Genomic DNA, 9,638 nt, shown 5'->3' with positions numbered 1-9,638 from the left:
AATTTTGTCACTACCCCAAAGGCTAGAATTTGGAGTTATCTTAGAGGAACTTCTCTATCCACTCTGAAGTGAGTAAGAATAGAGTGGTAACCCTGAGTTGATGATGAACAGTCAACGGGCTTCAATGAGCTCTTTTTAAAGAACACCAAAGTGAAGTCAAATGTTATGACACATAATGCTGGTAGATGTATATGTTATGATATTATGATGATCTTATTTTATATTACTAATGCATTGAGAACGAGTCTATAGATAACGTAGTCTCAAAGTGAGTTGTACTACGGTCATCAGCAGGTACTCACAGTGCACATGGGGAACTATGACAATACCATACGTTATGTTGTTAATGTTATTATTAATTATGAACTGCTAAAAATGATGAAATGTTATGATGAAATTATTTTTTTGACGATTGAAGAAAAAATATTCTCTGGAAGAAAATGTGCATCAAAGTTTTTTTGAAAATGATAAGGAATTTGGATGGGAGACAAAAAATATGGATTTTTTTTTTTTTTTTTTTTTTGCATATGAATGCATGCACCTCATGTTTATCATTAATAATGTATATCTTATCTCTGTGCAAATTAGTTGTTTAACTTACTGAAATTTAAAGGAATCTCATCGTGGTAGTCTCACTACCATTCCCTCCGAAATGATAGAAATTGTGTCAAGATTGGCATACGACGAGCATGATGAACCATTGGCTTCAGATGGTTGAGGAGGAGCTCGATATGGAAAGGAGGTTGGACTTGATTTCAACTTTCGTAGCAACAACTCTATATATTATAGAGCATATGCAAGAGTTAGTCTGGCTATGTAGATTCAGTTTTATGGAGATTCTATCTCCCATGTTATCTTGAACTCAAGTGGACCTTTTTAAGTAAGGAAGTACTATTTGTGGTTATGAATAATATTGGGATGCTTTAGTTTATTCTGGCATAAGTTCTTATGAGGTTATGGGTCAAGAGGAATTTGTAGCCGATGAGGTTGGCGTGCTCATGATCAAATTCCAACAAGGCTTGATGCCACAAGATGCAGCAGCACATCAAAATCCTCCAAGCATTTTGGTGGAGTTGGGCAGGAGCCAAGCCAAAATGGTCTAATAGGTCATGGACAAGGCGAGGAGACGGCAACCTAAGCCCGCAAGAAAACATGCTGGGGAAGAGGGCGACCATTGAAGCATAACCCTCACAGTCTACACACCTTCGTGTGGACTAGGAACCTCGAAGTCCACCGATTATGGGACATGGAAGGTGGAAGAAAATGAGGACATGGACTCCGAGGTGATGTCTGAATGCATGTTATGCCAGATGAAGAACTGGGCAGCCATACATACCTCAAGAGGGTCTAATCACCCAAGAATCTTAGTTTGAACGACCTTCTTAGAAGCCATTGGGATAGAAAGAAATGACACAAGAGGAAGGAAGTAGATGGAAAGGAGAATGGGAGTCTTGAGCAAGAAGAACAAAAATCACGGAGGGAAAAAGTCATAGTATAGGGAGCAAAGTGAGCACGGTGCCCCTTTAAATAAGAAGGATGCGATGGTTGATGCCTATCACCCTGTGGCAAAAAGAGGGATACAGATTGGCTCAAATCTCGTGAAGCATGCAGTACGAAGCGACGTGGGTGGGAGCCAAACAACATTCCCATCGAAGTCTAAAGAGCTAAATCGTCACATTAGAAGAAGTGACTTCAAAATAAAAACAATTCAATGAGAAAAGAAAATGAGGGAAAGGAAAAAGAAGAATGAGCAACTAAATTCTGATCGAACAAGGTCAATAAAAATTGGCGGGGTAAATGGAAGAGATAAAAACCCCCAGCCCAGTAGGCTTAGTCCAACAAGAGATAAGAAACCCTAGAATTGGTGAAAATGGGGATCCATTCGGCCCAACCAACAGACCCACAAAAAGTAAGAAGTCCATCTCACAACCCAAGGGCCCATTCGGCCTGGCCAAGAGACGCTCGAATTGGTGAAAACAGGCATCGAGAAAAGATGATGAAGTTTCAACAAGAGTTGACAAAGGCAAGTGCTACCGACATAGGCCAAGAAGTAGTTGGCGTATCAGTCAGAGACCCACGTCGCATTAATTACCCTTCTCTGATACGCTACATCACCTTAAATGCTTTAGACACACCCAAGCCATTCATGAGTTATGGCCGCTAGAGGACGTATTGGAGAAGCAACCATCACCCACACCCTAAGAAGGGAAAAGGTGGGCATCGCCGACATAGGCCGAGGGGTCGTCGACGTATCTGTCAGGGACCCACGTCGCATTAAATGCTTTTGGTGGCCGAAGTGTGAAGGTGATCGGACTGCCCTTGACAACACGTGCAAGTTGCTCTCCCCACGCCACATGTAAAAGCTAACTTCAAGGTACATTCGAACTCAAGCAAACATTCCATTGACTATATCATTAAAGAAAGGCATTGAAGGGTTCCCAGACCACCCCCGAGCCTCCTTTGAATCTGTGTTTATACAGAAAAGGGAGCCAACCCCCTGGTTACCTAAGGAGGCCTTGTTGTGCGTACAAAATACATCCAAAACAAGGAGGTTTGGTCCAATCATGCCTGATGAATCTTCGTGATTGTTTAGAATAATTATGCGAGGTTGATCGCCTTCTTCTTACATAACAAGTTGCCTTACTATCTCAAATTCTTTATCAGAATCTAAATCGAGAAGTGTCTTTTTGCCAAAAAGAGAACAATCCTTTGGGAGAAAAAAAAAAAATCACAAAGAAACTTGTATTGAAGTGAAACGGTTGGGAAAATGTTTGTATTTTATAGTGAAAAATATAACAGTTTGGAAAAATATGACTATTAAAAGAATATTTCCATTGAAAAAATAGGACCACTAAAAGAATATGACAGTTGGAATAATATAAATGTTAGAAAAATATAATTTTCAGAAAATATCATGTTTTAATTTGTGTGCCTTTTTAATAGAGAATAAATATTTCAATTACCATGAAAATCTAAAAGCAAAAATGAAGATTAGAAATAAATATTTTAATAAAATAAAGATAGATTTAGAGAGTTTGTAATTTGATGTTATGTAAAGTGGCTAGCTAAAGTGAAAAAGGTGAATTCTCTAAACAAATCTTAGTCAAAATTTAGCCATTTCACTGCCAATATTCTTAAAAGAGAAATGTTTTATCCATAAATAGATCATACAAAATTAATTTATAAATTAACATGATTTGATGTAGTACAGTCAGATTATAAAATTATTTTTATTATAAAATAAATCTAATATATTATATAAAATTACCTCTATTTATAAATTTAATTTCATGAAATTTCTTTATAATTGTATCACTTCTCTCTCTAAAAAGGGTGTGACTACAACAAACGTTACAATTGAATGAATTGTGAAATTTGCGTCTTGCATCATCGAGCCAAGGGAGATAAGTGGAGTTCCTAGTGGCCTGTACCGCTGTACGCGCGTAGCCCAAAATGCGTAGGGGAGAGGATGTACCCACTCATTACATTAACTCATAATAATTACTTCCTAAAAAAAAGCAGAAACATATTTTTAGATAATCGTTACCCTTTTTTATTTTTATGAATAAGATTTCTTTTAGAATTAAGAAGAGAGATATGAAAGAAGATAGTGAAGAATCCCACGAAAATACTATGTTACAACCACTACAATATTGGATATAATTAAAAGAAAAAAATTGACAGTATTGAAACCAAAACATTGATTTTTAATGCAAGAGCTAGCACGATCGAAGAGTTTGGAGTCATGTGGTAGCTAGAGAGCTACAATACATATAGTTGATTGCTTCAAAGCTTTCCATTTAGTTTTCCACACTATCATCCGATCTAGATCGTAGAAATTATGAGAAGACTGATGTCTATTTTTGACAAAAATAAATAAATAAATAAATAAGAAGATGATAATCTCTCGAATAGAAGAATATCGAAAAGTGCAAATAGAGTGTGGTCCCCACACACCATCACACGGGAGGTTCATGGCTCCTTTTATGGTCATACTGATTTGGTGGCAAAGGCTGGTCGGTAGATGGATATCGCTATATCAATACGGTGAGATGAGAGTATAGTATATATCATAACTCTAAGTCTATCTCTGTATTTTTATATTAAGATAAGATTACAGTCTCATCTGATCACTTTCAGTATTCATCCATCGTTAAACCAATTCTCACTTTTTGAAATGACGAATTCAAGGACTGATACATATACTACATCATTACAATATAGTAGGAGTTGGATGAGTGTATAATATATTATATTTTCCTTTTATAATAAGATTTCTCTCACTAGTTGAATTTGATGAAACAGATGTACGTAATAGCAAGTTATTGACAATTATAATTAATTTCATTTTTCATCAGTTGAATGGATAAATTTAGTAGATGATAAAATTCAAATTTAATAGTAAGTGGCCACCATGCATGGTTCCGAAATAATTGTAAAAAATAAATTGCCATAGTCTCGATCTTTTTATTGGAATGGAGGTTCGTCTCCTAAACAAGTACTTATCTAAATGACAAAAACAAAATCAGCAATGACTAAGAAATCAAACGCAGACAAGACTAGTGGGCATGCAATAATCTGAAATTCCCTCCCTCCATTGCAAGGAAAGAATTAGGTCATATCAGCACCTAGCGATCGACCGAGTGATCTACAAATGATGCTGGTAGAGCCATGAAAAGGAGTTGCACAAAATCAAGGCCTCCATGGAAATTTTGAGAAATCGGGGCGTTTGTGTTCCAGATATGCTGTCTTCCCTGCAATACCTTCTTCGGAGCCATAAAATAGGAGTGTAGCATCTCCAGCAAGTTGCTGCAAAACAAAAACAAAATAAATTATTTAAAAGTTTATGCATATTCAAAGGAAAACAAGCAAAAGAAAAGGAAAGCTGCTGGCATCATAGGATTCAAGAGTCCTGCATTCTGGATTAGTGCAACCCCGTACTTGTGCTTGGATATAGTGTAGCTGTAAGGATCTTAGAAAAATTCAAGTCATATTTCAGACGTATACCTGAAGCCCAGCATGGCCATCATCAACTGCATTAAGAGCTGATTTCAGCACCCGAATTGACATTGGGCTGTTTCGTACGATCTCCCGGCACCATTTAACTGTTTCTTGCTCTAAACTCTCTAGCTGAAAAAATACAAGAATTTCTGAACATTAACAACGTATACTGTTGTACTGGTTGAAGGTCTGTTTGATTGGAAATGAACTCACCGGCACAATAGTGTTAACGAGTCCCATTTTCTCTGCTTCAGGAGCTGTGTAGAACCTTGCCAAAAACCACATTTCACGTGCTCTTTTAGGGCCAATCTGTTCAACAACATTTGATTTCAAAATTCGGATCCCACAACATATCAAGTAGACCTTAGACGTGACAATGAAATAATGAAAGAGTAATGTGATACCAGTCTCATACAAGACAAAAGGCATCTTCACCCTCAATGTATTGTGTCTTACCAAAGTGGCCATGATGGAACTTCCATAACCAGCATCAAAGCTTCCAACCTGCCATTATGTGACCAATTATAATTGCAATGGTAATTAAAGGAAAACAGCATGAACAAAGTTACATTTATAACCAAACATCATAAGATGACAGTTCATGCTATCAAAAGTAGAAATCACATGATATATGGTGAGGTTTGAAACCTTACTTATATCTCCAATGAATAAAATAATATTTCTGAATTATATATTTATATATATATATATATGTATATGTATATAGACCTTATACCTTAGGACCAGTTTGGCCAAAAATAGCATTATCCGCTGCAATGGTTATATCGCAGACCATGTGTAGTATATGCCCTCCTCCAATAGCATAGCCTGCAACCTGTTTTTTGGAAAAACAAATGATTTCATCGAAGTGTGAGCAACATATTAAATTTTAAATAGTAGTACTGTGATCTATCAACTAGTCAAGAAGTACTGCAAGTTAGACTATTTGCCGGGTATAATGGCCATGTTGAAATAACTATCAGCCTCATTTTTCTTTTTTTAATACTCTGCAGAAAAAGTGACATCAAAAATGGCGAAAAGAAAGACTCTTTGCCGTATTTTTTATGCCGATTTGCCATGCAGCAGCAAGAAGGCTTTCAATTGTTTACTACAGCATGGCTATCTTAGGAAAGTGGGCGGTTCTAAGAAGATTATAACATACCATTGCAATCACTGGCTTAGGAAGACGACGGATCTGCACCTGGTATTGATGAAACGAAATAAAAGAATATTGAGAAACACAACCAAATAAGAAGACAACAATTCTAATGTACTGCTGTATATGAAGATAAACCCAGGTAGGTAGCTACCTGCAAATCTAAAACATTAAGACGACCAAATTTGTCGTAATCAGCATAACCATCTGCCTTCCTCACAGCCTGGTCACCCCCACTACAAAATGCCTGGGTTCCCTGCACATCAATAAATTGCCAACAACAGTAAAAGATCAATGAATTCATTAAAGTTCTATGAGCATGGAAAACATGAAAACATATGGTTAATATTAGTGGCACAGACACTCATATTTCCTGTCGGTTAAACTCTCATGATTAAAGATATTAAATATTATTGGCACACTAGTCAACTCTGATAAGAAATGCTGTTATTTGAAACGTTACTCTAACAGTAAAAAATTACAAAGACATATTACTGAATACTGTTCAGCATTCACTAGAGACAGCTAGTGGGTAGGCATCAGCCAGGGGAATTATATATAGTCATGAGGTAGCTAGTATGAATAAGTAATGATTTCCGCAATTATAAAAAGTAACGTATATTTATTATTTTTTTATAAAAAAAATGTTGTGCTACACTTTTATTATTGTTAGTTTATCCTATTTGACGTGATGTTTTTTTTTTATCAATAATTTAATATTTATAAATAATAAAAAAATAATTTGTTAACATCTAAAAACAATTATGTTTTCAAACATACGTTTGTAAGTTTTGCGTAAGCTTTTTACAAAAATGTTGCCCCACTAGAAAAATAAGTGAATTTTTTATATTTTTATGGTGTAGACAATTTTTTTAAAAAAAGGACTTTCTCAAGACTCGTATATTTGAAACTTGTACTAATACTCTGTGGCACGTATTCTTGAGGCTCGTCTATGAGATACTACTAAGGTCTTGTTTTGATATAGAGATGGTTTTATCTCATCTTATTTCATCATTACAACTTTTTCAAATTTTCATACAAAATATAATAAACAATTCAACTTTTCAAATCTCAAAATAATAATAATATTAAAAAATAATATTTTAATAATATTTTATTTAATTCTTCTAAAATTATCTCATCTTATCTCACTATCCAAACGAGCTCTAATACTCTGATCTGGCACTTTGAACTAAGAAATATTTAATTACTTTAAACGTTATTCTAACAATATACAAAATGACAAGAAATACAATGTGAAATCACCATTATTTTCAAAAGTTTAGGGGTTGTTTGGATACAAGAAACATTTCATCTCATCTTATTTAATTATTACAATTTTTCTAAATTTTCATACAAAATATAATAAACAATTCAACTTTTTTCAAAATTCAAAATAAAAATATTATTACAATAATATTTAATTCAACTTTCAATTTTCATCTTATCTCATCTCATCTCATCTCATCTTATCTAGATATTATCTCAACTCATGTGATAGAAAGAGGTAGATTTTATTACCTCACGTGTAGGCCAGACTTCTATTCAATAAGATAGTCTACTATGTGAAATATTTAATTAAATAAAATAAAATATAAAATTAATATTCGAATTCAATATCTTTATTATAATATTATGTAAAATTAGTATTTATTTTAAAAAATTAAATAAAAAAAGATAAATTTTATTATTTATATTATATTCTTATCCGTACGAGTATTCTTTGGTATCCATAAGGAGCTAGTACGATTATAGTAGCATACTACTCACTTGTACTATTAACGAGGATTGGTCATTGATAGTTAGTTTCTTAATTTAGTGTGTATATATATATATATATATATATATATATATATATATATATATATATATATAACAAAACGTACAGAGGCATTATATATTGTTTGCAAGAGAAGAGTCATAATTGGATGCAAAAAGTTAGGATATATATATATATATATACCTTGCCGGTAAAAATGATAGCTCCGATAGTATTATCATCCCTAGCATCATTAAACGCCACAATCAACTCCTTTATTGTCTGTGGCCTGAACGCATTACGTCTCTCTGGCCTATTGATCGTAATCTACAGGGGAAAGCAGACAAAAAGCAGAGAATAATGATTAAAATGCATCTAATGCATATATAGGAACACCACGCTGACCCCAGGGGTTAACAAGAGTCAGCCCAGGGTATAAGCTCGATCAGTACGTACTACTCCTGGCTGCATGACATATATGGTATTTAAGCAAGACTGACCTTTGCGATCCCCTCGCCCTCGGCTTTCTCGTAGATAATATCGGTGAACTGAAACTCCTTGCCGGAGTCATCGCGAGCAACCGATCTCCACACAGCCGGGTGAGTTGGAACTTCACCGTGTACCCGATGGTAGCTGTCGTTTATATTGGAGGTGTTAGATAACCCGAGGGAACCGGATTCATTGGAAGGCAAATGAACCGGAATGAAGTGTTGGGCCACAGAAGCCACTCTTCTGGACACGGTGTTCATGTCTTTCTTTGCCATTTGTGCCATCGAAGAAGCTCTTCGAGATGACTGTATACTTAGAGTAGCTTGGAGTTTTTTAGCTGGAAGCTTTCAAGCTAGCGTATTCCTGAGAAGGACTGGGGACCATCTTTTTATATCTGTTGTCGCGGAGTAAAAAAAGGGGTAGGTGGAAAGGGGGTAGATAGGATAACCAAGCGGCCACCGGAGCGGAGAGTCAGAGAGAGGGTAGTTGGGGTGAAGAGACAAGGCCTGCCGTTCCATAAGAACTATTTGATTGGTCGGTCTAAAGACTAACAGAGCTAAGAGAGTAGTTGGAGGAGTACTGTGGGGAGAAGGGAAGGCGCGCGGTAGTTGGAGTAAATTATAAGAGTATAAATCTCTGTTGCACTCGGCCAACACGAAACGTTGCGCTTGAATCAGGGCCAGAGTGCAAGCAAATCGGACATGCTCTGTCTGCACTCTGCAGGCAACACAACTACTTCTCTGATCCAGCTGTGGGGTGTTTTGTCATGTGCATGCTAAACTATATTTCTTTATTTTTACAAGAGCTGTTAGGGTAGCTGCGTCAAGGGATCGAGCTCGATCTTCAAAGGAACATTTGATAGGAAGACTTCAAATATATAGACAAAAATTCTTGGTGCATGCAAGTGTCAAGCTCATATATAGAAGAAATATTGACAAAACATCTACCCGTCACGCACCTAGCTAGACGACGTAACTATATATCAAGAAAAAAGAATCAATCATGTTCCCAAGAGTCGTATTAATAATATATATCTATTATATATATGTTCCACGTTCTAGGATGGTAATTGGTAACAACAACACATGCATGCTATTGCGGCTGTATCTGCCTATAATGAAATGCGCCAATCCGTTGCACATTGGCTCATGGTAACGCATGCAGTGATAACCAAAAATTTCTCCACAAGAAGTTTCATTTGTCTTTGGGGTTATAATCCCAATCACCCACCTC

The 9,638-nt window shown here is 35.8% G+C and overlaps 1 protein-coding gene across 2 annotated transcripts; it reads right to left on the bottom strand.

Moving 5' to 3' along the window:
• Positions 1–4,433: 4,433 nt before the first annotated feature.
• Positions 4,434–8,784, bottom strand: LOC109004005 (1,4-dihydroxy-2-naphthoyl-CoA synthase, peroxisomal-like). Of its 2 annotated transcripts, XM_018982375.2 has the most exons (9): positions 8,417–8,784; positions 8,121–8,243; positions 6,312–6,413; positions 6,164–6,202; positions 5,738–5,836; positions 5,458–5,505; positions 5,215–5,310; positions 5,008–5,130; positions 4,434–4,809 (listed from the first exon to the last, which is right to left on the bottom strand). In XM_018982375.2, the coding sequence occupies exons 1-9, from the start codon at positions 8,687–8,689 to the stop codon at positions 4,693–4,695; spliced, it is 1,020 nt and encodes a 339-aa protein (XP_018837920.1). In that variant the 5' UTR covers positions 8,690–8,784; the 3' UTR covers positions 4,434–4,692. The 2 variants fall into 2 exon arrangements, with proteins under 2 accessions (XP_018837920.1, XP_035540577.1); XM_035684684.1 differs by having other exon boundaries at positions 5,215–5,505; positions 8,417–8,773.
• Positions 8,785–9,638: the final 854 nt, after the last annotated feature.

This window comes from Juglans regia, chromosome 13, assembly GCF_001411555.2.
Source record: "Juglans regia cultivar Chandler chromosome 13, Walnut 2.0, whole genome shotgun sequence".
Taxonomy (NCBI): domain Eukaryota; kingdom Viridiplantae; phylum Streptophyta; class Magnoliopsida; order Fagales; family Juglandaceae; genus Juglans; species Juglans regia.
This window is presented reverse-complemented; position numbering and strand designations above follow the sequence as displayed.